Genomic DNA, 27,800 nt, shown 5'->3' with positions numbered 1-27,800 from the left:
ACTGCGCGCACTCACTTCAACATAAAGCTTACGCTCGCGCTGGAGCTGCGTCTGTTAGTGTCCAGTACACACCAAAACAAGGATTTCTAGGTTTATAATTAATTTAAAATTTGGGAAATGGACCAGAAAGACACAGAAATGAACGAAAAAGGAGTTTCTTCTTCTACCAGCGGAGTTGTGGTTCAAGTCAGGGAGAAGAAAGGAGCTTTACGCGCTGCCATCCCATATATGCCTTTCCCAGTAGCTGTCATCTGCTTGTTTCTCAACACATTTGTGCCCGGACTGGGTGAGTATGAGTGGACGATTCGCTAATTTCACCACAACCACCTGCGAGAAATTCTGTATTTACACCCGAAAAACTATGCATTCCATCAACAAGTAGCCTACTTTCAATGTGCACTTGAAGTAATTTAAATTTAGCTTTTCGTCTTACATATAGCCTACAGCATAAGTATACCTATATATAATACATAAGGTATAGGCTATTGTTTATACTTCAAAACAATTGCAATTGGAATGTCTAAATACTTTCAGCAACGCTTATTTTATTGTTTCTAATTCTAATTAATCTGTATGTATTCCTTAAGGGGTTTGGTGAAAGTATACAATATTTGTGTATATGGGTCAATGACGACACGTTCATTTTTTTATGTGTTTATTTTTGTACAGATCTATTACTTCACACTACAACACATAAAAATGCAGTCCATACAGACAATGGATACACCTACAATGAACTTGTTTTCAATTTCTGAATTAAAAGCTATTTTTATGTTTTTGTGAGGCATGAGGTCAAACGTGGGTGGGACAATGAAGAAGAAAAAGTCTCATCAAAAGGCTGAAATTCTCAAAAAAAAAAAAACCCTTGAGTAGGTTGGCTAACCTTGTGATATTATTTCTTAGGACAATAAATAGTGAATCACTTTTGTTTGTATAAAAGTGTATAACATGCAGAAAGCCATGTTGTTGTCATGTGACAAGAACCATAAACAGGAAATGGTTAGTCCAAAAGTTGTCAAATGGTAAAACCCAAAGAAAATGCTATGATATTTAGGCTTGTAAAAAATGCATGATATTTGACAAATAAGTGGACAACCTTAATTTCTCAATGAGCTATAAAGCACCATGGTGCACTTAGAGTATCTGGACACAGATCAGATCAAGTTTCTCGCTGACATTTAGTTCAAAATTCAACAGGAGCTGTTTTTATTTCAGCTTGTATAATTTTTACTGTGGTAACAGATCCATCATGTGCATCTGCGATCATACCAGAACACATCATCAAGACGATCATAAATAATTGCATCCACCCCATTACCCTGATTGATAACGTGACCTTTTCTCCTTCCTAGCTGGCCCATTCATCCATCTCTGTATTGTCATTTCCACCTTGATTCTCAGTCATGTTCTATTGGTCTAAGTAATTGTTAGTCTTTGGTATTTGGTCATGTGTGTAATCTGCGTGCGACCATCTCCTTTCGTCCTGTTTTAATTGCCTATAGATTGCGCTGTGATGCCGTCTTCAAAGAGCAAATCAATTGTCTTATTTCTTTTTAAGAATTCTAGTAGCACTGCATTAGACACATTAAAAGCATAAGCTGTTTTGTAGGATACTTTACAAAGCATAAAAGCACACATGGCAGAAGAATATTGATCTCCTTTGTGTCTAATAAGGCTGGGAAGACTGGCCTCAGGGAAAAGGCACACAATATCTTTGAAATATGCTAGAAATAGTAACAAAATAATCATACTCTTGGTAAGCAAAGTATGGAAGCTTGTTTCTACCACAGAATAAAAAAGGTAATTGCGACCTTTTTATCTTACAATTCTGGCTTTATATCTCACAATTCTGCCTTTTTTTCTTGCAATTCAGACTTTTTTTCCACAGAATTGCAATATAAACTTAGAATTGCGAGTTATAGTCAGAAGTGTGTGATATAAACTCACAATTGCAAGTTATAAAGTCCGAATAGCAAGATATGAACTCGAATTCGGAGAAAATAAGTTGTCTTTTTTCCCTCAGAATTGGACTTTATAACTCGCAATTGTTTTGAGTTTATATCTTACGATGATAAAACTCAGAATTGCGAGATATATACTTGCAATTGCGAAAAAAAAGTAAAAATTGCCGGTTATAAAGTCAGAATTGTGATATAAACTAGGAATTGTGAGAAAAAAAGGTCAATTGCAAGTCTATAGCTTGCTATTCTGACTTTATTTCTCACTATTGCAAGTTTATATCATGCAATTCTGACTATATACTCCTATCTTATCTAAAAAAAAAGTCGCAATTGGGGGAAAATTCAGAATTGTGAGATTAAAAGTGACATCCAATCACAGTTAATTTTATTCCTCGTCATGTTTAAGGGTGTGAAAATGTAAAGTCGATGTCCCTTCGATAACACACTGGCCTACATACGATACATTATTCATTCAAGAACATTGTGCAAGTTTACTCTAACAATGGCGCCACAAACTTCACATACTTTGGAAATTCCAGCGTTTAGTTGATCCTTATAAGTGTTTGTCACAGATGTTAAAAACACGCTTTCTTTTTCCATGAGGGGGGTTGCCATCATAATGGCTTTGTTTCCAGACTGTTGATCTGAAAATTCAGCTTTGTCCCCGTTAAGATTGAATCACAGGACTGGATACCAGTTGCCTTGTCAAATAACTCTTTATTGTCATATGTATCAGACATAGGAGAGAAACTTGTTGTCTTCGTGCCAGCTGTATGTTTCTCTGGGGTGGTGCATTAACAGTGAGCATTATATACCACTGACTAGAGGATTTGCAATTCCTTACAAGGTAAAGAAACATGTTGGTTTGTTTAAAATAGTATGCATACTTCATGCTTACATCAGTTGATATTATAAGCTACTGTCTCATCATTGGAAACAGGTGCTACATATACATTAAGGTCCTTCATACAGTCCTTCATGTACACACATTCTTGTATGACCAAAATTATCCCTCTCCCTGTTCAGCTCATGCAGTATATAACTTTCTTATGCACTTAAACTTCACAAATACATTATAGCTTCAATTATGAATATAAATAATATTAAAATAACACATTTCTGATCTACACAGACACACCCGTTGAAGAACGCATTACACACGTCTCCCAGAAATCCTATAGAATTCAAGCAATCAGATGACGACTTCAAAACTCCTAGAGTGTTTCCCATTTTGTGTGACTTATGCATCAGATGTTCAGCCATCGTCCATGGGCATGATGTCCGAGATTGATTGATTATTGCCCTAGTCCAGATCCCCCTCTGTGAACCTAATGGGTGGAGCTATGTTTAGCGATAGGGTTATGGGTAGTGTTGTAGTACTCAAGACCGGTCTTGGTCTTGAGACTGGTCTTAAGAGCATTTTTTGAAGGTCTTGGTCTTGTCTTGGTCTTGACCACATTTGTACTCGGTCTCAGACTTAGAGGACTCTGGATTTTGTTTCAAGTGCTGGGATATTAATAAATTGCCAGTTCATTGTCTGATTTATTTATTAACATCATTAATGTAATTGGGTAATTTCATTTGATTGGTAACAGCTCTATATAGTGTCTTATTCTAATTATATTTATTGATTAAAAATAAGTCATTTTTCAGGCGGTAATGTGGATCTTTATGAATTTAAGGATTGGCTCTGCAGGGATCAGCCTCTCTTTATAATAAATTCTGTAATATTCTATAAATAAAAAAGAATTGTTCATTTTGATTATATGGTCACTTTAAAGGATTAGTTCACTTAAAAAATTAAAATTTCCCGATAATTTACTCACTCCCATCTCATCCAAGATGTTCATGTCTTTCTTTCTTCAGTCGAAAATAAATTAAGTTTTTTTTTTAGGAAAACATTCCAGGATTTTTCTCCATATAATGTATTCAATGGCAACCAATGGGTTGAAGGTCCAAATCAATGCAGTTTCAAAGGGCTTCAGAGGGCTCTGCGCGATCCCAGCCTGAGAACAGGGTCTTATCTAGCGAAACCATTAGCCATTTTCTAAAAAAAATAAACATTTATATACTTTTTAAACGCTCTTTACAAAAATAAAGGTAAAACAACGATGTCGGACAATTTTAAAGTTGGAGGAGAACATAAGATGGAGTTCTTCAGCACTGTACGTCACGGACATGACCTTTACAACGTGATGGCGTCATACGTCGTGAAGAAGAATAAAACCGAAGTCGGTATAGGTTAAAAAGTATATACATTTTTTTTTTTTTTTTAATTACCAATGGTTTTGCTGGATAAGACCCTATTCCACGTCTGGGACCTTCAATCCGTTGGTTGCCATTGAAAAACATTATATGGAGAAAAATCCTGGAATGTTTTCCTCAAAAAAACGTAATTTCTTTTCGACTGAAGAAAGAAAGACATGAACATCTTGGATGAGAAAATTTTCAGGGAATTTTAATTTCGAAGTGAACTTATTTTTTAACTAATGCATTAACCAATGTTAACTAATGAAGTGTTATCAAGTCTTTCAATACAAAAAGGGCGCCACAATTGTGCTGAAACTTTACCCTGAATGCTTCTAATGTGTGCCAAGTGTATTGTCTTTGTAGGTGAGCTGATACGTTTTGGCTCCCTCGTCTTTTATGGATCATGCAGTACATCCGATATCTCTCCTTTTTAACCCCACAGTCATATAGAGATATTTACTCCCTTTTTGTGTGCTGATACCATGGCATCAGGAATCCGCCGTTCCTCTATGGCATCTTAGCCCAGACCTTTGCAGAGCTTGGAATCCATCTCTGACAGTTGCCGTTAGATTGAACATACAGTAATCAACCCTGTGACCGCATCACTCAGCCACTTGTGGCCCTCTGGTGTTTATGTCAATATTGGTTTCATCCATCAGGATACCCCCACTGGACCCGTGCCTCAAGTCATCTAATCTTGCAGTCCACTTCAGCATAGCGTTTCCTCCTCAAGTTTCGGCCAGTCCCTCTGGAGTCTGGAGGACACGGAGTGCTTTTGGAAAACGCAGTCCTTGGGTCCGAATGCATTCAGCATAAATCAGTGCATAGTACACTATATAAATACTTACACAACGACAATGCATTCTACAGGCAGTAATGTGCCTGTCTCATATCATCTCTGCATGCGGGCACGGTTTGCCGAGCTCCTGTCTGCTGCACAGTTGCTCATACATAAACTACAGCAGAATATTATGACAAGAGAGCCTATGTTTGGATGACGATGATACAAGGGGAAATGCCATGAGCCAAATGGGGCTCTCTTGAGCTCACAGTCTGCGCTCAGGTTGTCAGAGACCATTACCACTCTAGTTAGTGAGTCATGCTTGACAACCTGCTCTCCTCACCTTTAATTGCAGATACTTTGCAGGGCATGTGTTGGGTGCCAGATCTAATCAAATCATGCTCATTTGGATGTGCACCAATTGAGGGTCTTATTAGTAGATTTAATTTCAAATGAAATGACAAAGAGCTGGGTACCTGAGTGCTTGCTTATGCAGGAATGTTGCAAGAAATGGTTGTCTGACACTAATAATAAGCACATTTTTGAACTATTTCCCTGTCTGTGTTAACTATAAAAGTTGCTAGCCAGTGATTTTTGATCACTGACAAAACTTTCATTTTATTCTTGCTTCATTCATTCTTTTTTATCAGCACTTGAATGTGGGAAAATTCTATAAAAAAGACAACAAAAACAACATTTTGAACAAAAAGCTGTGAAAATCAATTTTAGTCTGGATTTGGAACGATGATAAAAACATAGATTGAGTCCATCAACACCTCCAAAGCTTGCACCTACACCTATTTGTGGGTTCAATATTTTTCTCTGTAACGTTAAGCAGTTTCGATTGATATGCTGTTGAATATTTGATGACCATGTTAGCTTACTTGTGCATAAGCAACGTCTATTCGCTCCTTTTGGTTTTCGCAGATCTTCTTTGCTTGTTTTTGGATCTGGAGATACTGTACGATTTCAGAAGATCCGTAACAGTGCTCCCCTATCGTATAACAGTGAAGACATGGATTGCCAAAAAAACTCATCAATGGCATTTGGTTGACGAAAAATGGCAGGGAAAGAGTTAAATACGTTTCTTCAGAAGCTGTGACTACTAAGATAAAAAACCTTTGCTCTGACTTGAGTAGAAGAAGATGAGTGTAAACGATCTTTGCCGGTGTTATAAAAATAATTTAAGGATACACGGAGTACTTACCAACACGATCATCATTTTTGAGAGAAATAGTAAAGGGGAATGCATATACGAAAAAGTTCTCCGTTTAGTAAACAAATTCAACCCAATTGCTCTTTAGTGATGTGGATGATTACGTTACTGTCCATCATCGTATAAAGCCTGCCCTGACAATTTGATTGGTCCGAACAGCTCTGGTTCAAGCATAGTTGCTCCACAACAGATCAAGTCCAGAACGAACTTCCCGACCTCAAATGTTGTGGGCGGGGCTAAGTTCTGCTGGCATCCAGGCTAAAAACAAGATGGATGCAGAATTGGAATTTAAATTATTTGAATGAAGTGAAATTTTAAATAAATATGAAATGCAAAGATTTTTAACTAGAAATTAAAAGGTACACCATGTAACTTGTGGTCCTCTAGCGGTTAAAAACAAAACTGCATGCATTTTGCAGAAGAACATTGCTTTGGTTGTGCTTCAGCTCTGCATGACTGTGCAGATGAATATGGTTATGCTTCTAAAACATATCACCCTTCACAATAGATGCATTACAATGAACTGTTAGAGAGCTACATAGGACAATTTATCTGTTCAATAAAATACCATACTCACCTGTTGAGTATTAAGTCACTTTTACAGCATTTCAAAACCTTAGTTTTCACCATCTCTTAAAATCCACACCAATGTTGATTCTCTTTTTATTACGAGCTCTGTCGTGTTCTCTTTTTGCAGCAGACTCTCCTCTTTTCTGCATTTGTTTAAAATAGGTGATTTCCCCGGAGGTTGGAGATTTAGCATTCCCCATGTCAATCTTTCTCGCTCGTTGTGACGACTAACCGATGCCACTCCAACACCATACACGTGTCAAAGTAGCCAGAGCAACTTTTCTCTGTTTACGGCTATCACGGGACACACACAGGCAGATATGCACGCAATTTCCTGCAAAAAGGTCTAAAAACTCCAGGTCTAAAATATAAACGCTTATAATAGGTTTAGTGAATCAGGGTAAGACAAAAAAGATTGATGATGTATTGACTCATGTTTGATTTAAATTTAGTTAATTTTGCACACAAAAAAGTTACATAGTGTACCTTAAACTAAAACTGCAATGTTTGAATGTTGGCCTGTTTGAACGTTTTGATAGATTGGTAAATGAACACTTCAGTGTTCAGTAAATCCCACTTCTGGTTCCAATGAGTTTTTCCTATCCAACACAGCAGATTTAAAATTAAATTGTAATATTGGACTCACACCTCCTGACTGACATCGTTGAAATTTTTTTTACTTATGTGTTCAGCCATTCTGAAAATCTGTGGCATCAAAATTATTCTGACAGTTGGATTTACAGCTGTTTAATTTTAGGCTTGAATGCTCATTTGCATAATTTGTTCAGGCATACTGGAAAAATAAATATCTTTCCTGAACTTTTCCTGAATTTGCTTTTCAGGCTTTTTGTGGACCAAGAACGTGGCCTTTCCAAAATATATATTTGGTTTAGATGTCAGATAAGGATGGAATTTCATCCAAAGAAAGTTCTCAAGGCCTAAAAGGGGAAAACAGATCTGAATCTAAATGGGAAGTCATTTCACATGGGAAAATTAAAGTTTCGAGGTAAACATGCCGAATTTAGGTCATTTAGATCCAAAGGAAGATAACAAAATACTAAAATATTCTAATAAGCTATCCAATTTAAGTTCAGTAATAGAGGGAAATATAGCGAATAGCATACAAAACCCTTTGTTGAAAACTGACAGTGTACTTTAAGCTAAAATTAGAGTATAATTTAAAATGTGAGGGTTGAAGAACACAGAAAAGACAGAGGTCGACCACTTCAGATGCATTTAGCCTAAAAAATCAATGCTCAGAAGCACAGTTTTATGAAAATGCTAAAACTGGACTAAATGTCCTGAATAATTTATTTCATAATGAAATGCTTTTTGCTTCAATTTTCCCATTTCCACAAGATATTTGAACCCAACCAGGAATGTACAGTGAATCACAGTAACCAGAGATTTTAAAATGACTGAAGTCATTTACAGTGATCACAAAACAGCATAAATCTTAAACTGTTTTCTTGTTTCTTATACTGGTTTAGCTGGTCAGCCTGCTGGTTTAGGTGCAGACCACCTTTAAACTATTTTTTCAGCAGGGCAATTTGAGAGATTTGCATTGCTCATGCTGCTGCTATCCCAACACTCTTTGAATTGAACCTATTGCTCTAGCCCTGCTCTTCTAGTTTCCATGACAGCAGATGCTTCCCTGCCTGTCTCTGCGAAGATTGAAAGAGGTAGATAAGCCAGCGCATAAATTCATTCCAAGGGGGTCCTTCAAAGTGCACTTAAAGGGGGGAAAATTAAGCCTTGTTATCATTTTAGATTACATTACTTCTTTTAGACCTTTAATAAAATGTTAAAAGCTTCTTGTCAGCCTTTTTCAAAGTAAAAAAAATGATAGACATGCTGAAGACCCTGTGACTGTCAGGTAGAGGACGCTTGTATGTGACCTTAACTCAACTCTCTTGTGGATTCAAGCTAAAAATAGACTGGCTGCAGAGGTCAACAATATAGTGGTGCTGGAATGTGGTGGTTACTCTTTTCATTATTTTAACACTATCAAAACTTTGCAATGCAAATTTAAGCTGTGTCCATAATCGCTTATGTACGATATTCAATGAAGAACTATCTTCTTAACTGTTGTTGAAGTACATTAAATGCAATATGCAGGTGGGAATTATGAAAATATTCCCAGACATGCTACATCCACTAGCTTAGCATTGTACTTTGACCTGTATTTTTTTTTACGGACGTAACTGTGGAAATAATTTACTCAAGTGTTTCATTTAACCACAAGAAACAAGTTTCTTGCTATACCAACGCTTACATTACCGTTCAAAAATATGCGGTCAGTAAGATTAAAAATAATAATAATAATAATCAGCAAGACTTTTGATTAAAAGTGACCGTGAATACATTTATAATTTTACAAACAAATAAATGCTTTAAAAAAATCCTGAAAAATGCACAAAAATATTAAGCAGCACAACTATTTTTAACATTGATAATAACAAGAAATGTTTTTTGAGCAGCAAATCAGCATATTAGAATGATTTCTGAAGGATCATGTGACACGGAAGACTGTAATGATGCTGAAAATTCAGCTTTAACAAGAATAAATTACATTAAAAAAAAAAAAAAAAAAAATATATATATATATATATATATATATATATATATATATATATATATATATATATATATATATATATATATATATATATATATATATATATATATATATATATATATATATATATATATATATATATATATATAAATGCAGCCTAGGTGAGCATGAGAAGTCTTTCAAAAACTAAAAAAATATCACCAAACCCAATCTTTTGAACGGTAGTGTAACATTTGAGCAGCCTGGGTTATCAATGATACTGCATATATGCAGATAAACTTTTATAATATATTGCTGTTTATACAGCGCGCATTTTTGGAAAATGTTAGATATGTCTAACCTAGATCTTGGACTAACCAACAAAGGTCTGGTCAACATTTCATCTTATTAGGCCAAGACCCAAAAAAAAAAAAAAAAACCTTCCCAGTTTTGTGTAAAATGCATCAGAGAGTCAGTGAACGGCCTGTACAGTAGGTGGGTGGTGGACGTGCCTTATAAGGCTGAGACTCAACCCAAAAATAAGGAAGAAAAACAAACAGGAAACCAGTGTCTCAAAAGTGCACTGAAAGAAACCACAGAGGATATCGACTGGAGCTGATAGATTTTGCACAGTTCAGTTACAATATTATACAAGATTACTGGAATGAGGGCACATTTGGTGTTTTTGTGACAATAGTTGCATTGAGAGCAGAAAAATGGCTTTCAGCTCAACGTTTTTGGCAGCAGATAGAGGACCACTGAGCACTGTAACTTCCTAATTTTATACAGACGGTCTCTTCACTCACAAAATGAGATGAATGGGATAACATCATCCAGAGGCTGTTATTGCTCTGGTCTCATTTTCAATACAGCTGCACTGTGGCAATCAGCAGAGACACCCGAAAACAAATTACACGGATGCTCTTGCTTCAGATTACATAAGATTTGCAGTGTGATTAATGAACGAGTAAACAGAGCTCCAAACTCTGTGGACTGAAAAATCATATTGTAATATTTGGCAATAAAGCATGTTAATCCTGAAGTTAAACTTTTGGGGTAATGAAAATGACTAGAGTTGTTCCCCTTGTGGGGGTGTTTTAATATAGCAAAATGTCCTAGCACACTTTTTAATCATTTCTGATCTTCTCAAGGCCCAGTCATTCCAAGTGAAATTGTCCCTTAAAATTCTGTATTAAATGAGCATTATTGGTGCTGTGAGCCTCATAAAAGACGGTGTTAACCAAAATGACTCTATCTTTGGAAAGGATTGAACAGCCAGTAAATGACTGATGAGTAATCAGCTCCACACAGAATGGCTGAAAACTGTGATGACTGCAGGCAGTCAGACTGACTTTTTCGTGTCTCCTCACAAGCTGTCTTGGCTCTCATCCTTGAGCTGTTATAAATAGAGGCCACAGAGCTGTTGTGGAATTTTCAATTTCCGGTACGGTCGCTGTGCTTGTTTTCTAGGCCCACCTTGAGGCTAATCCTTCACCTCGCTTTCAAAATGCCTCTGTTATACATCAAGCTCCCGGGTTTATTTTAGTTGCCACCTGTGGACCAAACACAATGATTTTAGAGGGTCAGTTTGTACACTGAGGGCTAATGCATGATGTGTTTAATTTTTTTAACAATTATTAAAAAAATCGATGACATTAGCTAATGTTACTTAGCTAGCCTCCAGTAGCCTAAATCAACCTTTTTTGGGACGCCTGCCTTTACATGCACATGAACTTTAATGACATCCCATTCTTAATCCATAGGGTTTGATATGTAGTTGGACCACCCTTTACAGTTATAACAGCTTCAACTCTTCTGGGAATGCTTTCCACAAGGTTTAGGAGTGTGTTTATAGAAATGTTTGACCATTCTTCTAGAAGCGCATTTGTGAGGTCAGGCACTGATGTTGGACGAGAAGGCCTGGCTCGCAGTCTCCGCTCTAATTCATCCCGAAGGTGTTCTATCGGGTTGAGGTCAGGACTCTGTGCAGGCCAGTAAAGTTCTGCCACACCAAACTCGCTCATCCATGTCTTTATGGACCTTGCTTTGTGCACTGGTGCGCAGTCATGTTCCCCAAACTGTTCGCAAAATGTTGGGAGCATGAAATTGTCCAAAATGTCTTGGTATGCTGAAGCATTAAGAGTTCCTTTCACTGGAACTAAGGAGCCATGCCGAACCCCTGAAAAACAACCCCACACCATAATCCCCCCTCCATCAAACTTTACAATTGGCACAATGCAGTCAGGCATTGCACCGTTCTACTGGCAACCACCAAACCCAGACTCGTCTATCGGATTGCCAGACAGAGAAGCGTGATTCATCACTCCAGGGAACACGTCTCCAACTGCTCTAGAGTCCAGTGACGGCGTGCTTTACACCACTGCATTTGACACTTTGCATTGCACTTGGTGATGTAAGGCTTGGATGCAGCTGCTCGGCCATGGAAACCCATTCAATGAAGCTCTCAACACACTGTTCTTGAGCTAATCTGAAGGTCACACGAAGCTTGGAGATCCGTAGCTATTGATTCTGCAGAAAGCTGGCGACTTCTGCACACTGTGTGATTTTTACGTGATTTTATACACCTGTGGCCATGGAAGTGATTGAAACACCTGAATTCAATTATTTGGAGGGATGTCAATACGTTTGGCAATATTTTATAAAAAAAATACAGTAATATTGTAAAATGTTTTAAAATAAACTTAAAACTTCCATTTAAAATTTTTACTAAATATTAAACTGTATTAAATTAATTCATTAGCCTACATTTATTAGAATACATTTAATGTTTTCTATTTAAATATATTCTAAAATGTAATTTATTCCTGTGATGCAAAACTGAATTTGCAGCATCATTACAGTCTTCAGTGTCACTTCAGAAATCATTCTAATATGCTGATTTGCTTCTTATTATCAATGTTGAATGTTGAAAACAGTTGTGCTGCTTAATAATTTAGTTAATTTAGTAATTTAGTCTTAAAGGAACTTGCTGAGTGACAGTAGTGTTAACCACATAACTTATATTACTCATAAAAAAATAAACTACTGTAAAACGAAATTAAAATCACCAAATTAGCCTTTGACCATATAATGTGATGTCACAAATGAACCGCTCTATTCTACAGTTAAACAAGTTTTTTCTTTGTTATAAAATGTATTTGAAATCACCCTGCTTATAAGAAGCATATACAGTACCATTATCATGCCTGGAGCTTATAGTAGGTCTTTTATGAAATGTTTATTCCTTATTGCTAAAAATCCATTTCTCGTTGGAGAATTTCTCTATGAATTTTCAAAAGCAGGTTTACCTCCATATCCTACTATTGTGCTCTATTTACATGTTAAAATGTGTATCTTGTTAAACTGAAGGCCATTCCTCTTTATCTCCAACGGTTTGACAAATCACGCTCTATGACTTAAAGATAACGTGCGCAGTGATAAGTCCTCTGAATGACTTCCTGAAAAATCCTTACTGCATGATGCATCCACAAGCTTCCATTCTGAAGAGACATAGGGTCAAAGATGGGGAGAGAAGATAAGTGATTTTCATTCCTTGCAGCTAAACCAAAGGTCACACGACTATTTATACCAAATGTGCTTACATAACAGAGATGTTTAAAACATCCTAGAGTGCTAAAAAAAAAAACCTTCAGAAGGAGTCCGCACACGCTCCCCTAGCAACATTGTCTCTCTCAGAAGAAAAGGAACTCAACGGGATAATTAACCTCCCACACTGGCAATGGGGCACATGTGAGGAAGGCTAGGGAAAATTATAGTGATTGTGAGCCTAATGTGCGTGGACTAGGACCCCTACTGTATCTTATCTTCTTGAATCCTTCTTCATAGAGAAAACGAATGTGAATGTGTGCATGTCTAAATTACATGCGTGGCATATGCAAGCAGAGATTTGCCTGTTTGACAGGCAGAAGCATTGTTGACAGCCTGGTGCGAGATCACACAGATGTCATTCACTTTAATTAGGACATTTTTTTTTTTTTTCACAAAAATATTCATAATAATAAGAAGAAGAAATGTTTGTGAGCAGCAAATCAGCATATTAGAATGATTTCTGAAGGATCATGTGACACTGAAGACTGGAGTAACGATGCTGAAAATTCAGCTTTTGCCATCACAGAAATAAATTACATGTTAAATATATTTTTTGTAATAATATCTTACAATATTACTGTTTTAACTGTATTTTTGATCAAATAGATGAATGAGAATGTTGGTGCATATCTCCAAAGGGATGGAGAGAGAAAGAGAGAATGCTAGTTTCCATTTCTTACATTGCTTCTTTGTTTCCTTGGTGTCTATTGTAAGCCATCTGCTTTTTGGGACAGTAAGTGTATTGTTTGTATAATGACCATGGGAATAATAACATTGTGAATGTTTTGTTTTTTTCCACCCTCAACTTGGAAAATACTTCCAAAAGAGAAACTTAAGAGGTTTTGTCCCAGTTCCTCTCTATAATATCCAAACATTTCATAACGCCAGACCATACTTATGACTAAAGGACAGGCTGTATCCGGGGTGAAGAAAGTACATTTCTCACAATCAGGACACTCATTTTGTGGGCTATGCTAATGATCAACCACTGTCTTCCGCATTATAATCTATTATTGTGATAACACTAATGAGATGCTGAACTGCGCATGGCAGCACAGTGCAGCTCGCTCAAACTCTATCAGTGTAAATTATGCTTATCGGCCTTACAAATATGAAAAGCTCCTCATAACCTAATTGCCCTGGATTGAAGGGGATAGAATAAATCTATATGACAAGACATGTCTTGGCGAGTTACAGTGCCATGCTGGTTAAAGGTGCTGTATGTAATTTGTTTGACTGTACATGTACTAAATCATAGAGGTTGCACAGACAAGTTGACTTTAATGCTCTGCCATGGCACTTTAAACTTGATGTTGACAAGTCGCTGATTATGGCCTACAGAGGGCGCAACAGGATAAGAAATCTTTGAAGTCCACTTTTACGCTCTGTTTTCAAACAGTCAAAGAGTGTGCAAATGTGCAGATTGCATGCACACAAACATTGATTCACACGCAATCACTCTCACTAATGAATACATTTAAATGTAATCCTTACTGTGCTACTTTATCCGGTTCTGAAATAAATATCGATAAATATGATATTCATTTCATAAATGTCAACTTAAAAAAATCGTTAAACCTCTAGCATAAAAATACCATAATATTGCAGATATTTAGGAAACATTCTACATTACATCAAGGTAGGCCCCATTTACACTAGTGCGTTTTCGTTTTATAACGCTGTTTAATGATCCTCATCCACACTGTTGTTTCCATTGTGTTTCAAAAACGATCTCTGTCTACACTGCATGACCAAAAACGTATTCTCATTCTCATCTCATGACTGTTCATGCAAACCGAATATGCGTGCACATGTGTAAACACTAAACAGTTGCCTCTTGCGCATGTAGACAGCTGCAGTATTATACAATAGAGTGTTTAACTGCACAACGGCTGCTAAAAGGACCACAAAGTCAGCAAGGCATGCAGTTCCGTCTCCGTGTTATTGTTTACACGGTCAAGGCTGGTGTGTTACAGAGCCGCTGAGAGAGACGGCTCTGTGCTGCGTTTCCCAAAAGCATTGTAATACAATAGCCAACAACGCTCTCTAAGATCAACTTAGGTCTACAATGATTTTGGGAAACGCAGCCCTGGTCTGTTATTGTCGTGTTCAGGTAGCGTAATGTGGGCAGCCAAGTCTCCGTTTTGGTCCATTTACACTGAAATGCAACCCCTGAGTTTTCAAACTAAAACAGGGTCTGCAGCGTTTTCAAAAACACCAGAGTAGTGTAGATGAGAGGCGTAACTGTAGCAAAAGTTATGCATTTTAAAACTAAAATGCACTAGTGTAAACAGGGCCTTATTATAATTGAATGTGTGTTCCGTGTTGGAATGTCTTTTTTTGTTTTGGTCTGTGTAATCCCGCCCACTGGCAATTTACCCAATGGTATTTAGACACCCCGGGTTGCCAGTTGGCGGAAAGCACAGCGTATTGCAGCCATTGGAGCCTACAAACAAACTGGGTCAGAGATTGCAGATTCTACCCAACCTAAAAAGTTTCAACGTTCATCTAAAAATGTCTATGTCCAGAGGCATATTAAAATGCAGGGTGAATCAACTCATCAATTTGCAGTGTATTGGTCGGCTTCTATTGTCTCGTTACTGTTGCATGTCTTCAATCTGGCAACCCGCGTGAGCGTCATGTTTAAGGAGAAAGGAACGCGGAAACAATTCTCTCCAATATTTTGAATTTGGACTGCACTACCAATTTCAACCCTTTAGCTGTCAATATTACATACTGCACCTTTAATGCAAAGTTCCCAAGTGGGACTCTCAAGAGTTATATTTCAGTTATATTTATATAGACTTTTTAAATATTACTTATTCCATAGACTTATTATGAATGTTTCATTGTTATTGAAGCCCAATTTGAACCGTTCAATCAATTAAAAAAAATTAAATCAAGTACCTCTCTACATTTCTTTCTTATTAAATGTCCTGTTTTACTTCTATATACTTCCGATTATGGAAGTAAATAAGGTTGAGAATTCAAATTTGATCTTGTTGTTCCAGACTTTTTAAAGATCCTTGACACAGATCTTTTTTCATACAACAGTTAAAAACATAAAAAGGACCAAAAAGAATCAGAAGTTATCAGAAGTGTGAATACAGACCAAAATATAAGTTGTTATTCAACGATAATCTTTTAACCACCCCAGAACAAACGTTTATTTCAACCCAGACCACAGATGTATGAAACCTAAAGGCATGTCTGACACTGACTGCTATTAAAATCACCATGCAAATTTTTATTCAAGCTCCATTGTTAATATTTTATGCCATAATTATGTCTCCGTAGTACATAATGTACGGTATAATTCATAACATGATGAATGATATCATTACAGTGTGCGGTTTTAGACAGAGACTAAGACTGAGGTCATGCTGCTCGTGTTAACTATTTTAACCACAGAAGAGGATCATATCGTCCCATGTTGACAGCATCTCACTGTATTTTTGTGACAGGTACATTCATCTCAGCCTTCACAGTTCTGTGCGGAGCGAGGACAGACCTGCCCGACAGGCACATGTGCTGCGTGTTCTGGCTGAACATCGCAGCCGCATTCATTCAGATAGTCACTGCCATTGTCATGGTGGGCTGGATCATGAGCATATTTTGGGGAATGGACATGGTCATTCTCGCAAGTGAGTATGCTTCAGTAATACCAAAGCAGGAATATTTTATTCTTCATTTATGTAATACTTTGGGTTGTTTTTCAAATAATAGATCCTCCCAAAATTCTAATTTTAATATTATTTACTCACTTTACTTTTGTTCCAAAAATTATTTTTCCTGTGGAACACAAGAGTATTGACCACTTTGATACTTTTATGGTGGTTATTTGGTTTATTTTATTATTATTTATTGTATTATATATTTTGGTCTTTGCTGGATTTTGATAGCAAATGTCTCAATTAACTATTGTTGTTAAAATAGAATCAAATAAATAAAATAAAAAAATATTCTTTAAATAATTCTACTTTTGTGTTCCAATAAAAAGTGAGTAAATCATTTCTAAAAAATATACTTTCTAAAATTATATATTCATTTAAATTAAATCACAATAAATGCACTTAAGGAAGTTGATGGTCATGATCTCGCAGATCTTTTTTTAATGATTTCAAACAAAACTAGAACATAGAACAAAAATGAAAATTCTGTCATCATTTACTCACCGTCATGTCGTTCCAAAACCCGTAAGACTTTCTTTCTTCCGTCAAACACAAAAGAAGATATTTTTTCAAAAAATGTCTCTTTTTTTGTCAATACAAAAAATGTAAATGCCATCAAGTGTTGTGTGGACTTTCATTAAACGGAAAGAAGAAAGTAAGTAATACAGGTTTGGAACGACATGAGGGTGAGTAAAGGATAGATTTTTCATTTTTGGGTGAATATCCCTTTAACATGCGTAGTAAGTGTAAGAAAAGATGACCGGATTTCGGTAGTCACCCTGCTGTGGGCCATAGTCAACTCCATTCATGTTCAACCTCACGTTCCTCGCTCCTTATAATACCATCTCCGCCTTCCAGGGCAGTAGAAGGTGCCAGAATCGTTTAAACAGTGACTCTTAGAGCGGTCTGAAAGCTCTGCAGTAATTGGTCTGTGTAGGCGGACGAAGCAACTCGTAGAACTTTGTTTCTCACATGTCACATGTTTTTCCTGTGGAACAATCTCACTGTTATTGAACATTTAAACGGATTTGATTTTGTTGTGCCAATGTTGAATATGATCCAGGATTTCTTTTGACTTGCATTTGTTCTGTATGTATCTTTTATGGGTTTATTTGAAATATCTAATCTATTATTTATTTATTTTACTACTTCACAACCTTTTGGATTGAAAGTCTCTGAAGGTAGGTGAATCTAATATTTGACTTTTGTCCTGTCACAACTCATACTGTCTCAGATAGAACACCTTAAATATTATAAAACAGCCTGCATGCATTGGCCACATACATACTGCAGCTACACTGCAAAAAAAAAGCGTTTTGTTATGAAGCCAATGTTTCTTTATTGCAACTCTTTACAACCTCAAGATCGTCCAGGAGAGTAAGGGCTTTAACATAAAATATCAGAGTAGGCAACAAATGTTCAAGCAGGTGAGATGCAGTGCAAAAATACTCTAGTAACACTAGAGCTGCTCGATTAATCGTTAAAAGATCGCAATCTCGATTCAGACACCTACCCAATGTTATTCCTAATTGACATTGATTCGGCTATGTCTATTAAATGTTTGACAAATACGATCACAGCGAACATTCAAATCAGAGTTGGCGCTGTTACAGTTGTCATGTCTTTTCACCCACACATAGGCCTATCATTATTTTCTGTGTTATCACAGAAGCACTGGTATGAAAGTTTATAGTTTGGATATAAACACTGATGACTACTGTAGTGATCAATATAAAGTAAATCAACCTTTTGAAAATAGCCTGACGGCGAAGATTGTATCAATTACATCATTGCACCAGTAGATGGCAACAAGTGACTGTTAAAAAAATAATTTGTCATCAAGAGATTTGTTCAAAAAGTAATGAAACAAGTTAATTTATTATTAGGTGGCATTTATTTTCAATAAAAATGTAAATAAAATGTCTAACGTCTGTTTAATAATAAAGTGTTTATCGGTTAGGGGTAGGTGTAGGGAGGGCTTTATTGTCCCAATAAGGCAGTATCTATTTAATAATTGTAATAAATATAATAATTTACACTCTGTTATTATTGCATACCGTTTAATGTACAACAACACTGAGGTGCAAATATCTGCCACTATTTATAAGTACAATCTAACTATTTACACTTATTGCAAAGAAAATACTGCTATTTTTACATAGTGTAAATAGAATCGATCACTTTTTCACTTGATGGCGCTGTATTAAGCAATACATGAAAAGTGTTTCTGTTGCCTCATGAAAACGTATGAAATGTCTCTGCATTTGAAAAATATTGCATCTAATCCACTTTGGGATCAAGTACGCAAATACCACGCGAGCACCACTACAGGAAGCGTAGTGTCCGACTTGATGGCTCCGTTTTAAAATCTAAATCGATCGTCGATAAGTCTGTGCAGCGCTGCATGAAGTCGAACACACATTGAATCATTCATTCAAGAGATTCGTTCGAAAAAGTTGATTCATCCTGAAACAAGTGAATGCTGTGTCCCAATTCGCCTACTTATACTGCAACCTAATAGTATGTACTCTTTTTGTGAAGAAAATGTACATACTTTTGAGTGTAACCGTTTAAACTGTCCTGCCAATCATCTCGTCACCGTTAAAACCCTCCACATTCAATTTAATTTGTCTCTACCATATTGGAGAGAAATGTAGTAGCACGTTGATCTGTTAGTCATCTTTCATGCGGAGACTCTCCTCATGTGTTTGCAATTTAAATATAATGATGCATTTAAAAGTGAATGGCCAAACCATACCATTACAAAAGTTCACAATGCTGCTGCAGATTAAAATAATTAAATAAATAGGGGTGAGTTCAGGTTGATTGGGACACTTTTTCCAAGTCATCTCAATGACAAAAAGTGTCCCAATCACCCTGAATTGACTCTGTATTTTTGTCAAGTTACTGACAATTATTCACTCAAACCCGTTTATCTTAAGCTCTCTGCATAACCGTCAGACTCGCACATCTGTCATGCTTGTAGTTTTTTTAACACTTTTTATCCGCGTTTGTAGTTCTAATCGAATCCTCATCCAACGCGCAATGGGTTGTGGTAAAGTGTGCATCGATCTGCACTTCGAATTCTGACCAGAAATAGTAGACCATCCGGGTATCTTTAGAATACTCAATTCAACATACTACGATTTGGGACGTACTAATTCTATTTTTCGAATACTATTTAGGACAGATAGTATGCGAATTGGGACGCACCGGACGTCTTTATGAGTGAGTCATTGAATCCTTAATTCAAACTAGTTTAAAAAAATCATTAGATATTTTTTAAAGAGACTAAAGCAATTAAAATATTGTCCGAACCTCTAGTAAAATACATGTTATTTTGTATATTAGATTTAGAGACATGAGATGCCAAATCTCTCTATGGTTATCACTATGTCAACTATTCAAAAAAAAAATTTATAGAATGGTAATTTAGAGGATTCACTCTTGCATTTAAATGCGAATGTCAAAACCTTGCAGTGTGTATGTGAGCATTGTGAAATAGTGCACTGAGTCTAAATGCAATGGAAAAAAACAAAACATACCACCATTCTAAACAGCAAAACGTAATACTATATTTGATACAGGTCTGCTGTCCTCACAGTTTGCTCACTCATTTCAGCCCATTATCACTACACATGCTGCAAGCTCGGCTTCTCCCATTCTGTTTATTCTGATCCATCTCAGATAATGTGCCTCCCACCACCTGCCATCTGCCAGTCTCCTCTCAGTCTGTTTGATCCACTTTTTGTCCATTAAATGCCAGTAGAACCATAGCGCTCATTATAAAAGAAGCTTTGCAAAAGTGAGACTTCATACAGAGAGTGCTACGATGCATCGCTATAACGCCTTCAGTAGCACGCTGAGGCCTTTGACAAAATCTTTCAGCAGCCTTGCCTTTGTGGCACAGCAGCCTTGGAAGACAGTTTAAAGTAATAATTCACCTCAAAATCCTGTCATTTATGTCCAAACCTGCATGATTTTCTTTCTTTTATGAAACACAAAAGGTGAATTTTTGAACAATATTGTAGGGAAAGGATATAATGAGGAATAGGGCTTATATAATAAAACTGAATGAGAAATAGGGCGGTCAAGCTTAAAGGGACTTTTTCCATGTTTAAGTGCTATAACGGGTCCCCTGTCCATCTACCGATCCGTAAAACGTGAAAAAGGACAACCCAGTGACTTCGTTTTGGTAAGCCTTTTTCTACAAGCATGTGAAAAAACGAGCCGCTCAGATTTCTCTCCCCTTCTGACGTAGGAAGGGGATCTATTACAATATTACCGCCCATTAATCTGCACGTTTCCACCCACGGGCTGACGGACTGTTCCGCCATTTTCTCCGCACTCGAGCAGCTAAAGCGACAACGTCTTGTAAGCAATGCAGATGCATTGCCTGAACGAGGGACAATTCAAGGCAGATTTTTAAAAGTTAAAGCTCAATTATATATCAGTACCAACTATTCATCATGATCCAGCTTACACTCTAAAAAATGCTGTATGCAGCAATTGGGTTGTTTTAACCCAGCGATTGGGTTGTTTTAAGCAAACATTCAACCCAACCGCTGGGTTAAAACGACCCATTCACTGGGTTAACACAACCCAATTGCTGGGTTAAAACAACCCAGTTGCTTCGGTTGTTTTTAACCCAGCATTTTTTTGAGTGTATAGGCTTCGTAGCGATACTGGTCACGCAGTCATGAAAGGAAGAGAGCGCACTTTATAATAGTTTATCTGAGTTGTTTTACGGATATAAAGTTTATAAGTTTACTAAGCACCCCTGAAAAGGCATAAGGTCTGTATATATTTGTTAACTGTTACAGGGCTCTCAAGTCTCACGCATTGGGCGTGAGACACACGCATTTCAACCCGTTCACACGCTCACACGCCACACCTTGTATTTCTCACGCAGAGAAATTTCCAGGATAATGCCCACCAAATTGCGCTGCTATTAGAGGAATCAAGTGACTTCCACATATAGAGTTCAGAAGGCCCTGCCACGCACCAGCCAATCAAATAAAAAATACAGCTTCCGAACAGCCAATCAGAAAATAGCATTGCTGTATCCGGGTAAGATTTAGATATTCCCGCAACAACAAAGTTTACATTCTGCCACCTACTGGTGGTTTAGTTTAGTGTTTTCTTTCCAACATTTCTTAATTGTATATTCAAAAATATTCTTAATTTTATGTTCAAAAATATTTAAAACAATCTCATAGAATTTTTCAGTGTAAATGATTTAATTTGATTGACAACAGCCCTACAGTGTCTTATTAATATATCAAATTTAAGAATATAAAATGAAAACTGAAGCATAGCCTATATTTAATAAGATTATGGGAAAATGCCCTTCATAAAAGGTAAAAATATCAAAAAGATATGCAGATTTAAATATCTCAAATCTGATTGAACACTGGTGAGACTATTGCTTCAGAATAAATTATATTTACAACACAGTAAATTCTGCAAAAAAATATTCCAAATTATTATGGATTATTAATTTACCTCTTCCCTGACATCTTTCTTTGAAATAGAGAAATGCAAGAATTAATACTATGCACACACACACACACACGCACGCACGCACGCACAGAAATGTTAAATTAAATAAAATACAAATATTATTATTTATTTATACAAATTAGTGTCATTTTTCAGATCAGAACCCCCACCCAAACCCCTGCTGCCGTCGCCAAAATCTCACTCTGAACTCAGTTCAAAACTTGAGAGCCCTGCTGTTATTTGTAAGGAGTGTTTTGTGTAATTTGCTGTGTATGCTGAGGATAATGCAAGGGAGAGAGAGTGTTAATGGATAAGACTTTAATGCTCACTTCTTGTACTGTGTTTTATTCCGCTCTTACAGTGATTTTCTGGATTGAAAACAGACGCTTCATCTTTTGTGTGATGAACAATAAACATAATAAAACTCATCAGTAAAGTTTTGGCCATCATTCAGATGGGGTCCGCTACAAAATCCTTGTGCTAATAGTGGATAAAAGCAAGATGACAACACAAGTTAAAACCATTAAACAAAACTAAACCTATTCTATCTCCATGCAGCATATATTCTCTGGCTCTGCAGGCATTATTGTCCGAGTCCGGTTCTAACTGAAAACCGTTAGTTTCTGACATGTTCTGTTGTTGTTGCACGAGTTGTTGTTGTTGTTAAAGCTCCGCCCTCCTCTTGAAAGAACAGGCAGGGAGCAGCAGCTCATTTGCATTTAAAGGGACCTACACAAAATACTGTAAAACATGATCAATAGTAGCCTGACAAGCCAGACCCACATTAAGATGTTGTGTCTGGGAACACACCATTGGCAGGGCTCAATCCGAGGGGCGGGATAAACGGTTGTCTTTCAAATTCCCTCTGTGCGCAATAGGATAGCGCTACAACCAACCAGAGCAACGAAGAAGGCGAAGCGGAGCTAGTTGATAGATTAAACTTTCGCCGTATCCGGTCGGTAAAACTCCGAACACATTTTCCTTTCTTAAGAAGGACTTCAGTGCCGTTCTTTGTTCTTTTCTCAAAGAAAAGCTTAACAACAAGTCTTCCAGAGTCGCAGCCAAAGCCGATTCGAAAGACCGCTGTTCGCCAGCTTCTTTGTTTACAAGTAGCACATGGAACCGCTGCAACTCTGCCGTCATTATGTTAAGCCCGCCCACCGACTCTATACACGATGTGATTGGCCTGACCAGAGTTTGGTTTTTCCAGCTCGCAAGCCAACGGAGTTGCTAGACTACCCTGGCTGCAAATTACATTTGCTGCCGCTAGGGTGCGTCTAGATTTCTAGGCTAGATCTATGGGGTATTTTGAGCTAAAACTTCACATACACACACTGGGGACATCAGAGACTTATTTTACATCTTGTAAAAGAGGGCATAATATGTCCCCTTTAAAAAAGGATGCAAAAGCTCCATTAAATTTAAATTTAATAAATGTAGTCCATATGACTAGTATATATATGACTAGTCATAAAGTAGTTTTGTTTCATTGAGTCAGTGAGAACCAGATCAGTCTGTTTTGTGAACGAATCATTCAGACTAGTTTTGTGGACTGGATCGACTGAATAATTGAAGAGATCTGAATGAAAAAAGGACCACGTTCATGATATTTTTATGGTGCTTTTTGGTCATTTATCAGCTTGACAGCCCCAATCCTCATTCATTTTCATTACACTGAAAAAAGTGGCCAATATATTCTGAAAGAAAGAAAGGCATACAGGTTTAGAATGCCAATATTAATAAATAATTACAGTTGTTCTCTTTTGTGTGTACTGTCCCTTTAACTAATACGTTTGCCTTAAGGTGTGCAGCACAGATTACTAAATGGCTTGCATGCAAAAAATGCCTTGTTATTTGAAGCTTGGGCCTTGATCTTTTGAAAGCTTTAATGCACTGAGTCATCTGTGTTTAAACCTGTTATAATGCAATGCTTTAAGAAGGTTATCATGAGTCATTCATCTATTCCCTTTCTAAATCTCATTATAAACACTTAAAGATAAAGCCAAAACCTCTGATATGTAAATGCACAGACAAGACTGCTGCTCCAGCTTAAAAAGGGCTGTGAAATGCAAACCCCAGTGAAGCACTTTAGATGAGATATGTAAGAAAACTGAACTGTCACCCCTCCAGACCTCTTCGATTGATATGTCAAGTGCCACTCGCATCAGGTTGTAGCATTGAGCATTTTTGGCAAGGAGCAGTTTTTACATTTTTAGGTATGCAGAGGATGGTTTTAAACCTTCTAGGCCTTCTGTAAGAAATTGTTGTTTGGTCATTCAGTTTAAATATCTACCTGATTTGACATCACAAAAAGGATTCAATGTAATTATAATAATTATTCAATAAATATTTTGCTTTTAGCTTAAACTTTTCAGTTTTGCATCTAATATTAATCATTTAACATATATGTGTGTATATATATACATACATATATACATTATATATATATATATATGTATATAATAAAAAAAATATATATATATATTACTTTATTTAAGCTTTATTTGATTGACATTTAACTAGTTATAAGTAACTACAAATGTCAAAACCAAATGTCTGTGTATTGTGACACGAGGCAGAGAAAAAAAATTGCTTTAAAAAAATGGCTTTATGGATATATTTGACTTTATGGATCAGGCTTTGAGCAAATCAGAACCTACAACCTTTCAGTTACAGGACCATTAGGCTACACAATCCATTAATTCTTTTCAAATGTTTGGGGTCAGTAATTTTTTATTTTATTTTTTAAGAAATCAATACATTTATTAAGCAAGGACACATTAAATTGATGAAAAGTGACAGTAGACATTTATATACTGTGTCAAAAGATTTATATATGAAATAAATGCTTTTCCACAAAAATATTAAGCAGCACAAATATTTTCAACATTGATAATAATAAGAAGAGCAGCAAATCAGCATATTAGAATGATTTATGAAGGATCACGTGACACTGAAGACTACATTACAGATAAATTACATTGTCATAACAACATTAACTGCCTGGAATGACGAAAGTGATCACCATGATTGATATTTAAAATGGTAAGCAAGCACGGCTTAGTTTACCGTTTGTTTATCTGCAGTCCTTTCGGTTTCCCTTTTTGAATGACAAATATATAGTCTATTGATACCAGCTATTATAGACCGTTATTTCCTTACACACAGAATGTTGTCAGTCGCCTGTAGTCCTTTTATGGTGTTCAAGCGCAGCTTATTGGCCGAGACACAGCCAACGTCAACTTTCATCGTCGCTGGTTCTTATGTCACTGCCATAAGAAGACATTTTAAAAACCTTACCGACCCCAAACTTTTGAATTGTTGTGTATACATACAGTACAGTCTTGTGATCTCTGGTGTTCTTGTACTTACAGGATACAGAGAGCAGGCCACCCCTCAGCAGCTCTGATCGCTCTCCTCCAAACCTAATCTTGAATGTGCACCTTTCTCCTGTGCTGTCTGGCCAACATGTATGGGAGTTTTGAGGCGGCCCCCACATGATCTGGGAGACCCAGGGTTGATCACATGCAGATTTTCAGCCCAACTCCTACCACTTCCTGTCCTGTCAGGTACTGCATTAAGGGGACCTGACTGTTGAGGGACAGTAGAAAAGAATGAACATTCTGTGAATATCTCTAAAAATTGTGCAAACGTGCAAAACGTCTATGTGCCGAACACATCATATTCCTGTCAGAGCAAACTGATCTTAATCATGTTTTACTCTGTAGTCTTAATGTATGTATTCAATTGACCAATATACACTATAAATGTTTTCAGTTTGTAAAAACAAAAAAATATTTGAGAGCTTTGAGGTGTCCAATGAAGTAGCCTAGCTGAAAAAATCTTAAAGGAACAGTTCACCCAAAATTACTTAAAGGGTTAGTTCACCCAAAAATGAAAATTCTGTCATTAATTACTTACCCTCATGTCGTTCGACACCCGTAAGACCTCCGTTCATCTTCGGAACACAAATGAAGATATTTTAGTTGAAATCTGATGGCTCTGAAAGGCCTCCATTGGCACAATGGCACTTTACACTCTCAAGACCCTTAAAGTTACTAAAGACGTCGTTACAAAGTCCATCTCACTACAGTGGTTCTAAAATAACTTTATGAATCGGCGAGAATAGTTTTTGTACGCAAAAAAACCCTAAATAACGACTTACATAGTGTTGACGATTTCAAAACAAGGCATCATGAAGCTTCGAAGCGTTATGAATCAGTGAGCCGAATCATGATTCGGATCGCGTGTCAAACCGCCAAACTGCTGAAATTTGGCGATTCAAACCGCTGATTCGGCTCGCTGATTCATAACGCTTCGAAGCTTCATGATGCCTTGTTTTGAAATCGTCATCACTATGTAAGTCGTTATTTAGGGTTTTTTTGCGCACAAAAACTATTCTCGCCGATTCATAAAGTTATTTTAGAACCACTGTAGTGAGATGGACTTTGTAACGACGTCTTTAGTACCTTTTAAGGGTCTTGAGAGTGTAAAGTGCCATTGTGCCAATGGAGGCCTTTCAGAGCCATCAGATTTCAACTAAAATATCTTAATTTCTGTTCCGAAGATGAACGGAGATCTTACGGGTGTCGAACGACATGAGGGTAAATAATTAATGACAGAATTTTCACTTTTGGGTGAACTAACCCTTTAACCTCATGTTTGTTCATACAAAATAAAATACATTTTGGGGGAATTACGCCCTATTATGCTTCTCACAGAGCACTATGAATACATATTACACTGAATATTTTTATGTCATGTGCATTACAGTGTCTGCAGTATTTCTTTAGAGTGTGCTGTGTTTTGAATACTTTAATGAAGCCTTATAAAGCAGAAAGTGTGTATTTATCAATTTGTTTTTATAAAATATAACTTGTATCCTGCAAGAACATCACCCGTTATTGTTAATCTCTATTAGTCCTAATACCCGGAGACCACCAGCCAGAAACATAACCTTTTTCTCCAGTAATTATCTGTTGTTAAGTAAAACAGCCAAGTATTGGTGAATCACTGTATGCCAGTTTCCATAGTGACTGGCCACTTTAATCAACCCATGCGTAGGGTATGAAATAACGTAATTAAGTGCGAGTTATTTTTATGTGACCGACATAGGAGAAAGGCATGTCGCAAATTGAAATAGGCAAAACATTATGATTTAAGACTGACATTGAAAAATTAACCACTAATTTCAAATGGCTGCAGAAAGCTGAGCAATCAGAATGTTTGCCGTCGCTGAGTGTGCGATGCATTTGGAAAATTCAAGCCCTAGATATGTATTCTGAACTGGTTCATTGTGTTACTCACACTGAAGAGTCTCAAATTTTGTTGAGTCTCTTTTTTTGGATATTATAAATATATACATGCTGGTCTCTGGTGTGAATGTGTGCTGTAAATGTATTTGAGGATTTGTTGTAAATATGGACAGAAAGTGTATTATTTCTGTAAAGTTGTGTGCTGTTGTGTTTAGTGGTGCCTTTTTAAATACAAACATTGTATTCCTGTGCTAAGTCCATAGGCCTTTAATATTACAGCCAAACATATGTTACTCAGCAGACTTACACAATGACACTGTCACATCTCTAGAAATGTCAAAGGTACCATATCTAATAAATTCTGCCTTTAAAAAGTGACATTTTGGTGTCTTGTTTCATTTTCTAATTGCAAACTGAGAAATAGTGGG

At 36.7% G+C, this 27,800-nt stretch overlaps 1 protein-coding gene across 1 annotated transcript; it reads left to right on the top strand.

Moving 5' to 3' along the window:
• On the top strand, positions 1 to 27,749 carry stum (stum, mechanosensory transduction mediator homolog). The gene is made up of 4 exons (XM_079830901.1): positions 1 to 286; positions 16,409 to 16,592; positions 25,492 to 26,245; positions 26,482 to 27,749. Exons 1-3 carry the CDS (start codon positions 118 to 120, stop codon positions 25,544 to 25,546), a joined length of 408 nt encoding a protein of 135 aa, XP_079687027.1. The 5' UTR covers positions 1 to 117; the 3' UTR covers positions 25,547 to 26,245; positions 26,482 to 27,749.
• The last annotated feature ends 51 nt before the right edge of the window (positions 27,750 to 27,800 follow it).

Source organism: Gobio gobio, assembly GCF_949357685.1.
Source record: "Gobio gobio genome assembly, chromosome: 12".
Lineage (NCBI taxonomy): Eukaryota > Metazoa > Chordata > Actinopteri > Cypriniformes > Gobionidae > Gobio > Gobio gobio.
Note: the sequence above shows the minus strand (reverse complement) of the source record. Positions and strands in the feature narration are given on the sequence as shown.

What these genes read in the sequence shown, in the direction of transcription:
- stum (XM_079830901.1), top strand. Translation starts at nt 118, where the DNA reads ATGGACCAGAAAGACACAGAAATGAACGAAAAAGGAGTTTCTTCTTCT. An exon ending in CACATTTGTGCCCGGACTGG is followed by an intron (nt 287 to 16,408) that starts GTGAGTATGAGT and finishes TTTTTGTGACAG; the next exon opens with GTACATTCATCTCAGCCTTC. An exon ending in ATGGTCATTCTCGCAAGTGA is followed by an intron (nt 16,593 to 25,491) that starts GTATGCTTCAGT and finishes TTGTACTTACAG; the next exon opens with GATACAGAGAGCAGGCCACC.